Consider the following 17,930-nt stretch of genomic DNA (forward strand, 5'->3'; position numbering starts at 1 on the left):
CCTGTTTTGAGGATTACGTTTCTTTATATCAGTCAAGTCAACCCAGTTGTGTTCCTCTGCAACCAGATTCAACCTAGTTGTAGCCTATAGATTATACTCTATTCATTATTTTTTAGAAACCTTGCACTTTTTGACATCCCATATAGCACTGCATTTCAGCTAAAACATTATACAATTACATCCATTTTTGTTGAATTATGTACAGTAGAATATTAATGGAAACTGTCTCAAATTAATGAAGTGTTTGGTTCTTGATTGTGTATTTTCAGGTTCTGGTTCTTTAATGAAGAAACAAGGATGTCTGCAGTCAGATTCCTGCTGAAGCTCTGTGTTGCTGCAGGAGAAACTGATGAAGAAACAAGATTCTTGACTCTGCTGTCATCTGTGTGCAGCTACAAAACCTTCCCTTTTGATGAAGAGGATTATAATTATTATGATTATGATCATGCTGATGATCAGCGTGATTTCCTGCTGGATCTGTTCTCTCATGTGAAGAACTATGAGACTCAAACAGGCATGAGTTTTCTTCCAGCATTACAGTCAGTTTTCCAGTTACGTGATGTCTGGATCATAGATCTCTCAGAGAGAAAGAGCTCAGTCCTCCTGGAAGTGCTGAAGCTCCAGACAGAGAAGAAACCAGTCGAGCTGAGTGGATGTCCAGATGAAGAGAGTGACGTGAAGAGCTTCCTTCAGTGTCTGCCACACATCTCAGAGCTGAGGTGAGAACATCTCTGGCATGACATGTTTTCTGGTCTTAATGAGTGTCTTTAGGGTCTCTGTTTGTTTCAGTGTTAGCTACAGAGTGATGTGTTCTGATCATTCACTACATCAGTTTCTGTGCAGAGTGAGATACAGCCGCCATGAGAGTGAAAACTCATCATCTCTCTCTCTCTCTCTCTCTCTCTCTCTCTCTCTCTCTCTCTCTCTTTCTTAAATAAACACTTGATGTATTCCTCTTTTCTGAGAATAGAATATCGAAGTGGAGATTGGGTTTTCTTGGTTTCTTGTTGAATTATTTATGTGTGTCTGATGTGAAGTACTATATTATATGATGTAAGTTGCCTCAAATTAATGAAGTGTTTGGTTCTTGATTGTGTATAATCAGGTTCTGGGACATTTATGATGAAGATACCAGGATGTCTGCAGTCAGATTCCTGCTGAAGCTCTGTGTTGCTGCAGGAGAAACTGATGAAGAAACAAGATTCTTGACTCTGCTCTCATCTGTGTGCAGCTACAAAACCTTCCCTTTTGATGATAATTATCATGATGCTTATGTTCAGAGTGATTTCCTGCTGGATCTGTGCTCACATGTGAAGAACTATGAGACTCAAACAGGCAGGAGTTTTCTTCCAGCATTACAGTCAGTTTTCCAGTTACGTGATGTCTGGATCATAGATCTCTCAAACAGAAAGATCTCCGTCCTCCTGGAAGTGTTGAAGCTCCAGACAGAGAAAAAAACAGTGAAGCTGAGAAGATGTTCAGAGAAAGAGATTGACGTGAAGAGTTTCCTTCAGTGTCTGCCACACGTCTCAAAGCTGAGGTGAGAACATCTCTGTTATCTTACAGTTATTGTGAAGTATGATATCTGTATAAGCTGGGACATGTTTTCTGGTCTTAAAGGGTTAGTTCACCCAGATAGCAAATTTATGTAATTAATAACTTACCCTCATGTTGTTTCAAACCCGTAAAACCTCTGTTTATCTTTGGAACACAGTGTAAGATATTTTTGATTTAGTCCGAGAGCTCTCAGTCCCTCCATTGAAGCCGTGTGTACGGTCTACTGTCCATGTACAGAAAGGTAAGAAAAACATCATCAAAGTAGTCCATGTGACATCAGAGGGTCCGTTAGAATTTTTTGAAGCATCGAAAATACATTTTGGTCCAAAAATAGCAAAAACGACGACTTTATTCAGCATTGTCTTCTCTTCCGTGTCTGTTGTGAGAGAGAGTTCAAATCAAAGCAGTCTGGATATCCGGTTCGCGAACGAATCATTCAGTTCACCAAATCGAACTGAATCGTTTTAAATGGTTTGCATCTCTAATACGCATTAATTCACAAATGACTTAAGATGTTAACTTTTTTAATGTGGCTGACACTCCCTCTGAGTTCAAACAAACCAATCCCGGAGTAATTCATTTACTCAAACAGTACACTGACTGAACTGCTGTGAAGAGAGAACTGAAGATGAACACCGAGCCGAGCCAGATAATGAACAATAGACTGACTCATTCACAAGTGAAGAGCCGGTTGCATCGGTGTTCGGATCACCAGTAGTTCTTTCAGACAGTTCGATTCAATGAACCGGTTGAAGAAAACGGTTCACCGGTTCTTTTGCGCTCGACGTAATGACATCATTTGTGATGATTGCCCTTGATTCAAGCCTTCGGTTTACCCGCGCTCATAACATTAGCACAGAATCAGTTCGGTTCAGGTGCTCTGTGTGTTGGTCTGCTTCACGCTGAATCACACATGTGCAGTATCATCAGCTCCTCGGTTCACGAATCGGACGCGTCTGACAGAAACGGTTCTTGACTCGTGAACAAGTCAATGTTTTGTTCGTTATCTGGCTCGGCTCTGTGTTCATCTTCAGTTCTCTCTTCACAGCAGTTCAGTCAGTGTACTGTTTGAGTGCATGAATTACTCCGGGATTGGTTTGTTTGAACTCAGAGCGAGTGTCAGACACATTAAAAAAGTTAAGAGCTTAAGTCATTTGTGAATTAATGCGTATTATAGATGCAAACCATTTAAAACGATTCAGTTCGATTTGGTGAACTGAATGATTTGTTCGCGAACCGGATATCCAGACTGCTTTGATTTGAACTCTCTCTCACAACAGACACGGAAGAGAAGAAAATGCTGAATAAAGTCGTCGTTTTTGCTATTTTTGGGCCAAAATGTATTTTCGATGCTTCAAAAAATTCTAACGGACCTTCTGATGTCACATGGACTACTTTGATGAGGTTTTTCTTACCTTTCTGGACATGGACAGTAGACCGTACACACAGCTTCAATGGAGGGAATGAGAGCTCTCGGACTAAATCTAAAATATCTTAAACTGTGTTCTGAAGATGAACGGAGGTTTTACGGGTTTGAAACAACATGAGGGTAAGTTATTAATTACATAAATTTGCTATCTGGGTGAACTAACACTTTAATGAGTGTCTTTAGGGGCTCTGTTTGTTTCAGTGTTAGCTACAGAGTGATGTATTCTGATCATTCACTACATCAGTTTCTGTGCAGAGTGAGATACAGCCGCCATGAGAGTGAAAACTCATCATATCGGTATCTCTCTCTCTCTCTCTCTCTCTCTCTCTCTCTCTCTCTCACTCTCTCTGAGCGGATGTTGCGAGTGAGTGGGCAGAGTTTGCTGTGAGAGTTGCTGTGGCTGTGATTGAGTTTTTTTTTTCCTCTCTTTTTCTTAGCTTTCTTACTGTTTCTTTTTAAAGATCTTTCAAGTGTGAGTTTGCGCTTGTTAATATAGGCTTGGGAGGTTTTTAGGTAGGACGTATTTTGCCGCTATCCAGCGTCTGCTGGGTGTCAATGGTGTCCTCAGAACGCGTGAGTTTGGACGATGTGTAGCGAGGACACTGTATCAAGCTCGTGCCTGTGAGTAATGTTTCGGTGGAAGAATGTGTTTTGGCTGTAGGAGAAGTTGTTGGTTGCGATATCATATTATCAGCTTCATGCATGAACAGCGCTGTTGATGTCTTTCTAGGCACTATTGAAAAAGTCAATAGTGTTGTTCAGAATGGTGTTGTTATACAGGATACCTTTCAGGTCTGTAATGCCGCTGCTTCAACCGGCGAAAAGAGTTATTCTGTCTAATGTTCCCCCGTTCATTAAAGATCAACTCTTAATAGCAGAGCTTTCAAGGCATGGTAAAGTAGTGTCCCAAATGAAAAATAACCCGTTTGGCTGTAAATCAGCGCTACTTAAGCATGTTGTTTGTTTTAGACGTCAGGTATATATGGTTGTGAAAAAAGATGCGGACAAATTGAATGTGGCTTTCAAATTTAAGGTTGATGGTTTTGATTATGTGGTCTTTGTTACCTCTGATGTTATGAAATGTTACCAATGCTGAAAAGAGGGACATATTAGAGGTGCATGTACTGAGAAAGTTAATGATGTAGATAGTGAGAGGATAGGTGAGATGGCTGAAGCTGGGACCAGCGCTGCTTCGGCTGAGGAAGTGGAAAGTAGGAGAAGTGAGACTTCTGAGGATGAGGAAACTGTGGAGAGTGTAGGGGAACACGCTCGTGGCACAACGATAGGTGCAGACAATGTAGAGAATGAAACTGATGAATCCCAGGAGAATACTGCTGATGCAGAATCTATTGAGGTTCAAGAGAGTCTGGACACTGAGATGATGAGGGATGAAGAACTTTTTAAAATTCCCTCTACTAAAAGGAAAAGAGTAAAGAAAAACCACAAAGCCTAAGAGCTTTAGTCAGGTAGAAACAGATGATGATACTGTTAGACGTGCTTCTGCTGCTCCATTCATTAACAGAGACACACAGAACATGCAAGATTCATATTTAAATAGACTGTTACGACTTAATATTTACAGATATTAGTCCATATCATGATTTGATGTAAGTGCAATGACCTATTTTTGATTAATTCATTCAAAATTTGGCAAATTCCGTGCCATTCCACATTAAATTGTAAATTAATTTTTTATGACTGGATTCCGTGATTCCCTCTGCGTTTTCTGCATCACGGAAATCATAGGACCCTAGTTGTGGTATCCCAGCTCTATCTTGCAATGGACACACTCCACGACATTCTCTTTACGTTTGACCGCGCCCTTAAAATCAAAACACTGCTGACTCCTTGCAGTATGAGATTTCAGACTCAGCGCTTGTGCCTCCTTCCGCTTTGTGGGTGACATAAACGCGTTTTATCATAAAAAATCATTGCGAAAGAACCTGACGTGAGATTTAAAATAAATTAAAAGAGGCTTCGAGTCAGAAGAATTTGCCTCGATCATTTTTTGTAAGCGATTTACTCGAGGAATCGTTTCAGCCCTAAAAAAGATCCTGTTCCAAAATTTTAAATTACTCCAGACTTGAAGGATATGTCAGGTCCTTTGCAAGACCTTCATGGGCTGAAAGACTTGGATCTGGATATAGTAGAGGGCAAAGTTCTCTTATCCGTGTTGTGTAAACATTTTTAATAGAGTTTCTTTAAATGGGAGAGTTGATAAAGTTTGTAAGTAAAAGCTTGGGATGGGTGAAAAAGCTAAACCTTTTTGGAGAGTGTTTTACAAACCAACATTGATTAAGAAATCTGGAAATTTACAATGGAGAATTTTACACTGTTCTTTTGCAGTTAATGCATTTATTTCTGTTATTAATCCAAGTGTTAATGATAAGTGTGTGTTTTGTGGTTTAAGGGAAACAGTGTTTCATTATTTTTTTAGAATGTGTAAGACTTAAATCAATTTTTGTTTTATTGAGTCAAGTGTTTTCAAAATTTGGAGAAAAGTTCATGCATAATGCTTTTATTTTGGGGGCAGGGTATAGTCAAATGCAATTATGTGATTGGTCAAGCAAAGCTTGCAATCTATTTAAGCAGGAAAAATAGAATACAGAATAAACTAGGCCAAGAGATTATGTGTCTATTTAAAGCATATGTTAAGTCTACAATTGTTGTTGACTTTAAGTATTATACGGGGAAGTTGTGGCCTAATGGTTAGAGGGTTGTACTCCCAATCGAAGGGTTGTGGGTTCTAGTCTCGGGCCGGACGGAATTGTAGGTGGGGGGAGTGCATGAACAGCTCTCTCTCCACCTTCAATACCACGACTTAGGTGCCCTTGAGCAAGGCATCGAACCCCCAACTGCTCCCCGGCTGGATGTCACGTCACTTCACTTCACTTCATTAATGAATGATATGGCAACTTTTGAAACACAGTGGTGCTATAAAAATATTCTCTGTGCTGAGATGGAAGGGGATTTATCTTTTTCTCTATTTTTTAATTGAGGTGTATACTGTATGATTGTTTTTTGGGATTGATTGTATGGAATATTTTTTCTCTCTGTCTCTCTCTCTCTCTCTTAAATAAACACTTGATGTATTCCTCTTTTCTGAGAATAGAATATCGAAGTGGAGATTGGGTTTTCTTGTTGAATTATTTATGTGTCTGATGTGAAGTAGTGTATTATGTGATGTAAGTTTTCTCAAATTAATGAAGTGTTTGGTTCTTGATTGTGTATTATCAGGTTCTGGGACATTTATGATGAAGATACCAGGATGTCTGCAGTCAGATTCCTGCTGAAGCTCTGTGTTGCTGCAGGAGAAACTGACGAAGAAACAAGATTCTTGACTCTGCTGTCATCTGTGTGCAGCTACAAAACCTTCCCTTATGATAATAATTATTATAATGCTGGTGTTCAGAGTGATTTCCTGCTGGATCTATGCTCACATGTGAAGAACTATGAGACTCAAACAGGCAGGAGTTTTCTTCCAGCATTACAGTCAGTTTTCCAGTTACGTGATGTCTGGATCATAGATCTCTCAGAGAGAAAGAGCTCAGTCCTCCTGGAAGTGTTGAAGCTCCAGACAGAAAAGAAACCAGTCGAGCTCAGTGGATTGTCAGAGAAAAAGAGAGACGTGAAGAGTTTCCTTCAGTGTCTGCAGCACATCTCACAGCTGAGGTTGGTCTTTGTTTTGTGACATTCATGTCTCATGGCTTTCTCGTCCTCAGGCTGTTGATTTACCTCATCTGTTTTTGTTATAAATTTGAAAATGTTAAATTCTTAATGAGTCTTTTATAATTTGCATGAATTAATGTACTGCATAAAATGCGAGGAGTTTCTTACGTTTCTCTTCTGACAGACTCGACCTCACTCTCAAACCTAAAGCTGTCTCTGTCAGAGGAACAAGGCTTCTCTTCAGACACCTCACAAACACACACGCACTCAGGTACAGACCGGATTATTAATAACTTAAAGCACAATACCGCTAGAGATCATTTATTCAAAACAATAACAAAGATGAAGCTGGATGATTATAGAAAGTGAATCATGGGGTTTGTCGTGTTCACCTCCACAGACGTTTTCATGTTATGGTGTTATTTGTGTCATCAGAACCCTTAGCCAGTGATCATAAATAATTTTGGGACATTGTGAATGTGTAAAACAAACTGCTGTGGCTTGCTAGATGCTACCAGAGATCATTGCCTTTGGCACTAGCACTTCATCTTCCACATTGTTTCAAGAAGCATGCGGACGTTTCTACTAACAACCGAGAGTAGAGAGAAATGACCCCACTGACATGTGACACGAAGACATGGACCATTTTACTACTTAAAATTGTGAATTTCTCTGGATTTAGACATTATCGGGAAAGTTTAGCATGATTTATGTACACAGGTTAGGGTAACAAAATATCTAGTAAAATCTGGCATATTGTGCCTTTAACATTTCAGATGTTGATCTTGTTATTTTTTGTAAATGATAAAACGCGTATATTTACAATGTGTGTTGTTGTTTTCAGGCTGAGTGGTTATATGCTGGTGAGAGTTGTGCAGGCGTTGAGGTTTATGAAGGTTCGAGCTCCCATCACAGTTAATGAGCTCACACTTGATCTGAATAACGAACAGCAGTCAGAGAGCAATCTGTCCAGGATCCTGAGCAAATTAGCCATCCTTCTGAGACTCTGGACTGTACGGTGTTTGAACTTGACAGAATACAAGACTCAGTCTGTTTCTGTGTCTGTGTTACTGTGTCACCAGGGACCAGTGACTCTCAGGTCTGACTGCAGGACACATTTCAAGTGTTTGATTTTATATCTACAAATACAATCAACTCTCTCTCTCTCTCTCTCTCTCTCTCTCTCTGTGTGTGTAGACTGTCCAAAGAGACTCTCCAGAAGCTTGTTAAATGTGTCTATGAAGCTCAGGAAGAGGAACTGACTCAATGCTTCCTGCAGAAAGTGGAAGGCGATCTGACTTCCTGTTCCTTGAGCTGGGAAGAGCTTCATTATTTCCTGCAGCACAGAATTCAACAAATCACTCTGAACCTCAGAAAGAGTAACATTCAGGCCAACATCAGAGAAATTCTGCCATTCCTGAACCAGGTTAAGTTTAAACGGTACACAAGTAATTATTTATTTGAGAAAATCTGCATGTTAAATGTAGCCTATCATTTTTATGTATAAAGATAGATTCATAGTATGAAAAAAAAGAAAACAGCAATTTAAAAATGATAAATATGTTGTGTCTGCACAGGATGAGCTCTGACTTCATGCTGTGTGTGATCAGAGAGGTCTATGAGTCTGGCTCTGCTGGGTTTGTGTCCAGTCTGTTGAGTTCAGTGGAGAACTACATTAACCTGCAGAGCAGAGATCTGGACTCTGTTCACTGTGCGTCTCTGCGCTTCACACTGCAGCACTGCACTGCAGCTTCACTCAACCTGCTCTGGACCTCCATACCAGAGGAAGAGCTGCAGAGCATTCTGCCTCTCTTCACACACCTCTCCCACCTCAGGTCTCACTGCTTTCCTCTCTATCTCTGTTCTTCTGTTTCTGTCTCAGGTCTGCCTGTGTCTTTCATTCATTAGCTTTCTCTGTGATTCATACTACAAGCATTGAAGTGGCATTGAATTATGTTTTAACCAGTTAAAGGGATATTGTTTTGTTAGTAGTATTTTTATAATTATTTAAATTTTGTTATTTAACATGTCTTAAGGCCAGTTATTGGTTTGCATTTATGGTACCTCTTAAAAACACAGTCCTTTAAAAGTCTATGTAAACTGCTCTTCAGTTAATTGAAATGATCATAATCAAACATGTCTATCTAAAAAGTACTAAAAAAAGGAATATATGAATGGAACTACTATAACACCCAGAATCATTAAGAGCCTTCAGAATAATATCATTCTTTAAGATATATAGCGTATAGCGCTTTTCACAATACAATTTTGTTGCAAAGTAGTTTTACAGAAAATTAAATTGTTACAATACATTTAGTAGTAGCTTGTCAGTGGTGACTGTCAAATTGATGTACATTAATGTCTTAATCAAACAGACGATGAATACTTTTAACAGCAATGATTCTGTGTAGAAATCAAACTTGTAGCAACATTTGGTAGTTTATGTTGTTTCAGTGTTGGCATCATCTGAGGTCCAATGAGGAGTTGTCATCATCTCTTCTCAGGTGTTCGGTCATCTCAGGTCTTTGTAGGGGCTGGCTCTAGACTGAAGCTTGTGTAAAATGGAAGAATAATGTTTTTGTAAATTGGAAATATTATTGCTGTCTAATATAAAACCCAGATTTTTGATTGCAGAGGAAGTAACAGCACATCTGTCTAGATGCAAATTGTAATCCAAGAGATTCTGTATACTTTTTTTACATTTTTTGGTCCAGTAAGAAATATCTATTTCTTATCTTATTCAATAGGATAAACGTATTGGTCACCCAGTCTTTTAAATTTTTAACACACTCTGTTAGTTTAGATAATATAGAAGTTTCATCTGGTCTCGTTGAAATATATAGTTGAGTATCATCAGCTTAACAGTGGAACAATGGAAATGGAATTATGTATTTTGTAATAATATTACCAAGGGGAAACATGTATATTTAAAACAGAAAAGGACCTAGGACGGATCCTTGTGGCACTCCATACTTTACTGGTGATAAATGAGATGACTCCCCATTTAAATAAACAAAATGGTAGCGATCAGACAGGTTGGATCTAAACCATCTTGGAGCCTGCCCTTGAATACCTGTATAGTTTTGTAATCAATCTATGAGGATGTCATGATCTATGGTGTCGAACGCAGCACTAAGATCAAGTAAGACTAGAAATGAGATGCAGCCTTGGTCTGACAAAAGCATGATCATATGTTGTTTTAAACAGTGCTGTTTCTGTGCTATGGTGGGGCCTGAAACCTGACTGAAATTCTTCAGATCATTTTTTTGCAGGAAGGAGCTCATTTGAGCAGAAAAAACTTTTTCTAAAATTTTAGACATAAATGGAAGATTTGAAATGGGCCTATAGTTTGCCAGTTTACTAGGATCTAAATGTGGTTTCATAATAAGAGGCTTAATAACTGCCATCCTGAATGGTTTTTGTAGAATCTACATTTGTTATTGTATTTCTGATGTTAACTATTTTATCAGTGAAGAAATTCATAAAGTAATTACTATTAAGTGGGTAGAAAAAAGCCATCATGGCAGTTATTTGAGAATGGGCATACTATTCATATGGAGTGAGAATTTGTCCTGATCTAGTGTTCGCCTGTGTTCGGTGTTGAAGAGCCGCTGTTACTGATGTTACAGAATCTGTCCTGATTTAGTGTTCGCCTGTGTTCGGTGTTGAAGAGCCGCTGTTACTGATGTTACAGAATCTGTCCTGATTTAGTGTTTGCCTGTGTTCGGTGTTGAAGAGCTGATTACAGAATTTCTTCTGATCTAGTGTTCGTCTGTGTTCAGTGTTGATGGGCTGCTGTTACTGATGTTACAGAATCTGTCCTGATCTAGTCTTCATCTGATGTTACAGAATCTGTCCTGATCCAGTGTTCGTCTGATGTTACAGAATCTGTCCTGATCTAGTGTTCGTCTGACGTTACAGGATCTGTCCTGATCTAGTGTTCGTCTGATGTTACAGGATCTGTCCTGATCTAGTGTTCGTCTGATGTTACAGGATCTGTTCTGATCTAGTGTTCGTCTGATGTTACAGAATCTGTCCTGATCTAGTTTTCGTCTGATGTTACAGAATCTGTCCTGATCTAGTGTTCGTCTGATGTTACAGAATCTCTTCTGATCCAGTGTTCGTCCGTGTTCAGAGTTAACGGTCTGCTGTTACTGATATTACAGAATCTGTCCTGATCCAGTGTTCCTCTGATGTTACAGAATCTGTTCTGATCCAGTGTTCGTCTGATGTTACATAATCTGTCCTGATCTAGTGTTCGTCTGATGTTACAGAATCTGTCCTGATCTAGTGTTCGTCTGATGTTACAGAATCTGTCCTGATCTAGTGTTCCTCTGATGTTACAGAATCTGTCCTGATCCAGTGTTCGTCTGATGTTACAGAATCTGTTCTGATCCAGTGTTCGTCTGATGTTACAGAATCTGTCCTGATCTAGTGTTCCTCTGATGTTACAGAATCTCTTCTGATCGAGTGTTTGTCTGATGTTACAGAATCTGTCCTGATCTAGTGTTCGTCTGATGTTACAGAATCTGTCCTGATCTAGTGTTCCTCTGATGTTACAGAATCTCTTCTGATCGAGTGTTAGTCTGATGTTACAGAATCTGTCCTGATCCAGTGTTCGTCTGATGTTACAGAATCTGTCCTGATCTAGTGTTCGTCTGATGTTACAGAATCTGTCGTGATCTAGTGTTCGTCTGATGTTACAGAATCTGTTCTGATCCAGTGTTCGTCTGATGTTACAGAATCTGTTCTGATCTAGTGTTCGTCTGATGTTACAGAATCTCTTCTGATCGAGTGTTTGTCTGATGTTACAGAATCTGTCCTTATCCAGTGTTCGTCTGATGTTACAGAATCTGTTCTGATCTAGTGTTCGTCTGATTTTACAGAATCTGTTCTGATCCAGTGTTCCTCTGATGTTACAGAATCTGTCCTGATCTAGCGTTCCTCTGATGTTACAGAATCTGTTCTGATCCAGTGTTCGTCTGATGTTACAGAATCTGTCCTGATCTAGTGTTTGTCTGATGTTACAGAATCTGTCCTGATCTAGTGTTCGTCTGACGTTACAGGATCTGTCCTGATCTAGTGTTCGTCTGATGTTACAGAATCTGTCCTGATCCAGTGTTCCTCTGATGTTACAGAATCTGTTCTGATCCAGTGTTCGTCTGATGTTACAGAATCTGTCCTGATCCAGTGTTCGTCTGATGTTACAGAATCTGTTCTGATCTAGTGTTCGTCTGATGTTACAGGATCTGTCCTGATCCAGTGTTCGTCTGATGTTACAGAATCTGTTCTGATCTAGTGTTCGTCTGATGTTACAGGATCTGTCCTGATCTAGTGTTCGTCTGTGTTTAGTGTTGACGGTCTGCTGTTACTGATGTTACAGAATCTGTCCTGATCTAGCGTTCCTCTGATGTTACAGAATCTGTTCTGATCCAGTGTTCATCTGATGTTACAGAATCTGTCCTGATCTAGTGTTCGTCTGATGTTACAGAATCTGTCCTGATCCAGTGTTCGTCTGATGTTACAGGATCTGTCCTGATCCAGTGTTTGTCTGATGTTACAGAATCTGTCCTGATCTAGTGTTCGTCTGATGTTACAGAATCTGTCCTGATCTAGTGTTCCTCTGATGTTACAGAATCTCTTCTGATCGAGTGTTAGTCTGATGTTACAGAATCTGTCCTGATCCAGTGTTCGTCTGATGTTACAGAATCTGTCCTGATCTAGTGTTCGTCTGATGTTACAGAATCTGTCGTGATCTAGTGTTCGTCTGATGTTACAGAATCTGTTCTGATCCAGTGTTCGTCTGATGTTACAGAATCTGTTCTGATCTAGTGTTCGTCTGATGTTACAGAATCTCTTCTGATCGAGTGTTTGTCTGATGTTACAGAATCTGTCCTTATCCAGTGTTCGTCTGATGTTACAGAATCTGTTCTGATCTAGTGTTCGTCTGATTTTACAGAATCTGTTCTGATCCAGTGTTCCTCTGATGTTACAGAATCTGTCCTGATCTAGCGTTCCTCTGATGTTACAGAATCTGTTCTGATCCAGTGTTCGTCTGATGTTACAGAATCTGTCCTGATCTAGTGTTTGTCTGATGTTACAGAATCTGTCCTGATCTAGTGTTCGTCTGACGTTACAGAATCTGTCCTGATCCAGTGTTCGTCTGATGTTACAGGATCTGTCCTGATCCAGTGTTTGTCTGATGTTACAGAATCTGTCCTGATCTAGTGTTCGTCTGATGTTACAGAATCTGTTCTGATCCAGTGTTCGTCTGATGTTACAGAATCTGTCCTGATCCAGTGTTCCTCTGATGTTACAGAATCTGTTCTGATCCAGTGTTCGTCTGATGTTACAGAATCTGTCCTGATCCAGTGTTCGTCTGATGTTACAGAATCTGTTCTGATCTAGTGTTCGTCTGATGTTACAGGATCTGTCCTGATCCAGTGTTCGTCTGATGTTACAGAATCTGTTCTGATCTAGTGTTCGTCTGATGTTACAGGATCTGTCCTGATCTAGTGTTCGTCTGATGTTACAGGATCTGTCCTGATCTAGTGTTCGTCTGATGTTACAGAATCTGTTCTGATCTAGTGTTCGTCTGATGTTACAGGATCTGTCCTGATCCAGTGTTCGTCTGATGTTACAGAATCTGTTCTGATCTAGTGTTCGTCTGATGTTACAGGATCTGTCCTGATCTAGTGTTCGTCTGTGTTTAGTGTTGACGGTCTGCTGTTACTGATGTTACAGAATCTGTCCTGATCTAGCGTTCCTCTGATGTTACAGAATCTGTTCTGATCCAGTGTTCGTCTGATGTTACAGAATCTGTCCTGATCTAGTGTTCCTCTGATGTTACAGAATCTGTCCTGATCCAGTGTTCGTCTGATGTTACAGAATCTGTCCTGATCTAGTGTTCGTCTGATGTTACAGAATCTGTCCTGATCTAGTGTTCCTCTGATGTTACAGAATCTGTCCTGATCCAGTGTTCGTCTGATGTTACAGGATCTGTCCTGATCTAGTGTTCGTCTGATGTTACAGAATCTGTCCTGATCCAGTGTTCGTCTGATGTTACAGAATCTGTCCTGATCTAGTGTTCCTCTGATGTTACAGAATCTGTCCTGATCCAGTGTTCGTCTGATGTTACAGGATCTGTCCTGATCTAGTGTTCGTCTGATGTTACAGAATCTGTTCTGATCTAGTGTTCCTCTGATGTTACAGAATCTGTCCTGATCCAGTGTTCGTCTGATGTTACAGGATCTGTCCTGATCTAGTGTTCGTCTGATGTTACAGAATCTGTCCTTATCTAGTGTTCATCTGTGTTCAGTGTTGACAGGCTGCTGTTACTGAAGATGCTTCACTGCTGCAGTGTGTCTGATGTCCAGCAGGAAACAGCAGCTGTTCTGCTCTCTGTCCTTCAGCACAAGCTGGACTTCTCCTGCCGCTCTGCTCTGGATCTGACAGCAAACACAGACGCAGAGCCTCTACATCTGACCGCTGAAGACTGTCGTGTTATGTCCAGAGTCATTCGGAGAGCTCATTCAGACACAAAGACACGGCTGATTCTGCAGGACTGTGTGATTCATACAGCTGGAATGGATCAGCTGTTCCCAGTGTTACACTCTGTTCAGCTCTGGTGAGAAACACCAACAGATCACATTCACACAGATCCAATATAAAAGCACTCCAGATAATAGGGGTTTGTTTTGACACAAATTTCATCATTCCGTTCTCATTAAAAAGCTTTCGATTCGATTCAGTATCGATTATATTGGATATATATCAGCTACACATGACAAATTTTCTCCAAGAAAAAAAATCTCTCAACTAATGCTGTAACATATAAATGAGAGTCAGCTGGTACTACATTACTATGATATTGAGGGTTAAAACTGACTGATTTGTATGCGACAATGTTAACAGTCTTTATATTAACGTCTTTGCACAGAGCAAACACTGATAGAGAGGTTACAAGACTCAGGATACGGATTGTAAAGTTGGACTTTCTTTTAACCTGCATATATTTAGTCATGATTATTTGTGCTGAAGCTGTTATTAATGTGGAGGATCAGTTCACGTGCTGCTGAGTCTCTTGATCTGATGTGCTACAGCACAGATTGTGCAGATGATTCTTCTGCACAATCTGACTTTGCTGCAGTCTGGAATTGAACTACTGGTTTCTTCTGGTCAGAGGAGAACTGGCCCCCCAACTGAGCCTGGTTTCTCCCAAGGTTTTTTTCTCCATTCTGTCACTGATGGAGTTTCGGGTTCCTTGCCGCTGTCGCCTCTGGCTTGCTTAGTTGGGGTCACTTCATCTACAGCGATATCAATGACTTGATTGCAAATAAAAACAGACACTATTTCAACTGAACAGAGATGACATCACTGAATTCAATGATGAACTGCCTTTAACTATCATTTTGCATTATTGAGACACTGTTTTCCTAATGAATGTTGTTCAGTTGCTTTGACGCAATGTATTTTGTTTAAAGCACTATATAAATAAAGGTGATTGATTGATTGATACAGCGATCTGACACTCCACATTAAACAAGCTCCAGAACAGCATTTATTGTTTGAATACTGTAATAAAATAGAGAGAATTTGAAATCTGAGACTTTGTTTCATATTAAATGTACCAAAGCACAATGCATATTGTGATATATTGGATGAGAAGTGCCCTTCAACTTCCCATCCATTAACTGAAAACAGGCTAGACTTATAGATTCTTAGGATTTAAGAATCGATATTGTTCCGTAAAAATGAGAATATGGAGATATCAATATGTTTCCCAGCCCTAGTATATAAGGCATCTCTTGCTCTGTCTTTCAGCTGTGATAAACCTCTGCTGCTTCAGTTTCTGGCTCATGTGAGGCCTGAGGAAGCCCCGTCTCTCTCTCAAGCTCTGGGTGAAGAGCTGGATCTCAGTCAGACTCCGCTGGATCCGCAGGTCTGTAGAGGTCTGGAGCTGATTCTGGAGTATTCTGAAGGACTGACAGAACTGGATCTGAGTCAGTGCCATCTCACAGATCACAGTCTGGATCTGCTGCTCCCAAACCTCCACAAAGCTCAAATCATTGAGTGAGTGACTGAGAAACTCCTAGTCTACATGTCTCAAGTATAATGTGATAGTTCTTACATTCCGGGTTTGTTTGTTTTGATCACAGTTTCAGTGGAAACAGCATCACTGACGCTGGGGCTGAGAAAATCTACAGTATCATCTCTCACAACAGTAACATAAAGACAGTAAGGTGTGTGTCTGAGTGTCACGATGTAGCACACAGTTATTTAAACTTATTAAAACATGGGTTAAAGTGTTTTTCTTCCTCTTAAATTAAAGAGCAGGTTGTTGCTACTTTTTATTAATTTATTCTTCATAGTTTATATTGTCATGCTCACTGGTGAGCAAATCATTAATGTTATTATGTGTTAAGTGTGTGTGTTTCATTTATCAGATTCTTTCATCCAAAGTGACTTAAAGGTGTGTGTGTGTGTGTGTGTGTGTGTGTGTGTGTCTTTGTAGGCTCTTCAACAACAGAATTGAATCCAGACAGCTCTTCAGCACAGACCTGCGATTTGAGATCTGGTGATGTCAGTAAACTCTCTGGAATCAACAAGCAGATGAAAATATCCCAACGCTATCTTACGACCAATTCGTACGTATTTTACGAGGTGGCTTATTCGTACGAATTTGTACGACCTCACTCGTATGATTTTATACGACCCCAGTGACGGTTAGGTTTAGGGGAGGGGGTTAGGTGTAGGTCATTCGTACAAATTCATATGAATTGCGCAACTCATAAAATACGTACGATTTGACATGAATTTGTATGAGTGTGGTCGTACGAATAAGTCACCTTGTGAAAAATGTACGAATTGCTGTGAGATCGGGTTGAAATATCCAGTGCAGAGACTTTCAGTTGATTTGGTTTTTACTGGACTTGTATTTTATCACTGACAAATCATTGAAAAATAGTTTTGTAAAGTTTATCAGCATTCAATTTCTCTTTCGAGTTTAGTGCTATGATGTTATCAGCATAATCTGAATAGACTGTGGAGTGACTTATATCTTTTATTTTTAATCTTTATTTATCAAGTCACCTTTATTTATATAGCGCTTTAAACAAAATATATTGCGTCAAAGCAACTGAACAAGATTCATTAAGAAAATAGTGTGTCAATAATGCAAAATGATAGTTAAAGGCAGTTCATCATTCATCAATCACATAGGAAAACATCTAAAAAGAGCAATCTGCATGTAAAATCATTTAGTGACTTATATACGAGTAAAAGTACTTTAAAATCAATCCTAAATGTAACTGGAAGCCACTGTAAGGACCTGAGGACTGGTGTGATATGCTCAGATTTTCTGGTTCTAGTCAGAATCCTGGCAGCAGTGTTCTGGATGAGCTGCAGCTGTCTAATGCTCTTTTTGGGAAGGCCGTGAGGAGCCCATTACAATAGTCCACCCTGCTGGTGATAAAGGCATGAACAAGTTTCTCCAAGTCTTGACTGGAAACAAAACATCTAATTCTTGCAATGTTTTTTAAATGATAGTATGCTGGTTTAGTTACTGCTTACTGTTTACTGTAAACACAATACAAGAGAGACTTTATACTCAGGAAATCACACTTACCTCGTTCCTGTGACTGAAATGTTTGGCTCGTTAGGCAGCAGGAAATATCACAATGTTACTGCAGATGTTCCCTGGACCCTTCGTCCTTTTTGACACTGTTACTTTCCTAATTAATATGTGGATATGGTCACAAACTGTTAAACTGTTAATGTAGTGGATTGCGTCTGTATTCTGTATATCTGTATTTTATCTGTATGAAATAAAACATGCATATTCATCTGATATCCAACATGCATTCATAAAACAATGTTTTACTTTTCCTAGTTGTTCAATCATTGTAAAAATGTTCAATGGTAATCATGATCTATACTGTTTTATGTGATGCTTTATTTCTCCTTGTGCACTGGATTCAGTCATCAGACTCTTGAGTTTGTCTGAATTCAGAGCGACTGAACATTGTTCATCTGATTTCAGCAGTTATTTTGAGCAATATTCTAATCTAGAGATAGAGGATGAACTGATGGAGATGCTCGTGGGGCGGTCGGATGATTAGGATACTGGCTCCAATCGCTCAGTGTTTTTCAGCTGGATGTTGAATGTGTTGCTAATCTCAGTATGGCTGAGTGCTGACAGAACATACAGTATTGTTCAAAATAATAGCAGTACAATGTGACTAACCAGAATAATCAAGGTTTTTAGTATATTTTT

General features: G+C 39.6%; 1 protein-coding gene across 1 annotated transcript in view; it reads left to right on the plus strand.

Moving 5' to 3' along the window:
* Positions 1 to 16,362, plus strand: part of LOC113054217 (uncharacterized) — a 33,797-nt gene extending 17,435 nt beyond the window's left edge. The window contains exons 5-15 of the mRNA XM_026219591.1: positions 270 to 719; positions 1,106 to 1,540; positions 6,224 to 6,658; positions 6,840 to 6,926; positions 7,500 to 7,754; positions 7,853 to 8,095; positions 8,233 to 8,490; positions 13,974 to 14,282; positions 15,479 to 15,727; positions 15,814 to 15,897; positions 16,170 to 16,362. Of these exons, the coding sequence (XP_026075376.1) occupies positions 270 to 719; positions 1,106 to 1,540; positions 6,224 to 6,658; positions 6,840 to 6,926; positions 7,500 to 7,754; positions 7,853 to 8,095; positions 8,233 to 8,490; positions 13,974 to 14,282; positions 15,479 to 15,727; positions 15,814 to 15,897; positions 16,170 to 16,236 (2,872 nt within the window). The 3' untranslated portion in view covers positions 16,237 to 16,362. The remainder of the gene's footprint in view (positions 1 to 269; positions 720 to 1,105; positions 1,541 to 6,223; positions 6,659 to 6,839; positions 6,927 to 7,499; positions 7,755 to 7,852; positions 8,096 to 8,232; positions 8,491 to 13,973; positions 14,283 to 15,478; positions 15,728 to 15,813; positions 15,898 to 16,169) is intronic.
* The last annotated feature ends 1,568 nt before the right edge of the window (positions 16,363 to 17,930 follow it).

This window comes from Carassius auratus, chromosome 3 (assembly GCF_003368295.1).
Source record: "Carassius auratus strain Wakin chromosome 3, ASM336829v1, whole genome shotgun sequence".
Lineage (NCBI taxonomy): Eukaryota > Metazoa > Chordata > Actinopteri > Cypriniformes > Cyprinidae > Carassius > Carassius auratus.